Here is a 338-nt window from a genome sequence, read left to right as displayed (position 1 = left end):
CTCCCCGCGGCGCCGTCCCCTCAGGGCGGCCGCGGCGGCGTCCCGGCGGGCCGGAAGAGGCGCCAGGCGCCGCGGCAGATGAGGCCGAACCAGTAGAGCTGGGGCGCGGCCATGGCGGCGGCGGCGGCGTTGTAGGCCGGGGGCAGCGCGGCCGGCACGCGCAGCAGCGGCAGCCCGCGGTGCCGCCCGTAGGCCCAGTACAGGTACGGGAAGAGCAGCACGCGGCACAGCAGGAACGTCACCAGCAGCGCCACCCCGTTGAGCTTGTGCAGGGCCGTGTGCTGCCGGCGGAACTGCGGGGGCAGGAGAACGGAGGGGTCGGGGTGGTGGGGTCGGGG

At 77.2% G+C, this 338-nt stretch overlaps 1 protein-coding gene across 1 annotated transcript; it reads right to left on the bottom strand.

The window, feature by feature from the left end:
• Window positions 1-6: 6 nt before the first annotated feature.
• On the bottom strand, window positions 7-329 carry LOC121346026 (ceramide synthase-like; the record flags this gene model as incomplete). Its single annotated transcript, XM_041423431.1, has 1 exon — window positions 7-329. A coding segment is annotated over one exon (309 nt), but the record flags the coding sequence as incomplete, so codon positions are not given.
• Between the last annotated feature and the right edge of the window lie 9 nt (window positions 330-338).

This window comes from Onychostruthus taczanowskii, unplaced genomic scaffold, assembly GCF_017590055.1.
Source record: "Onychostruthus taczanowskii isolate IOZ18803 unplaced genomic scaffold, ASM1759005v1 scaffold7718, whole genome shotgun sequence".
Classification (NCBI taxonomy): domain Eukaryota; kingdom Metazoa; phylum Chordata; class Aves; order Passeriformes; family Passeridae; genus Onychostruthus; species Onychostruthus taczanowskii.
The sequence above is the reverse complement of the archived record's forward strand: the minus strand, read 5'-3'. Positions and strand labels throughout refer to the sequence as shown.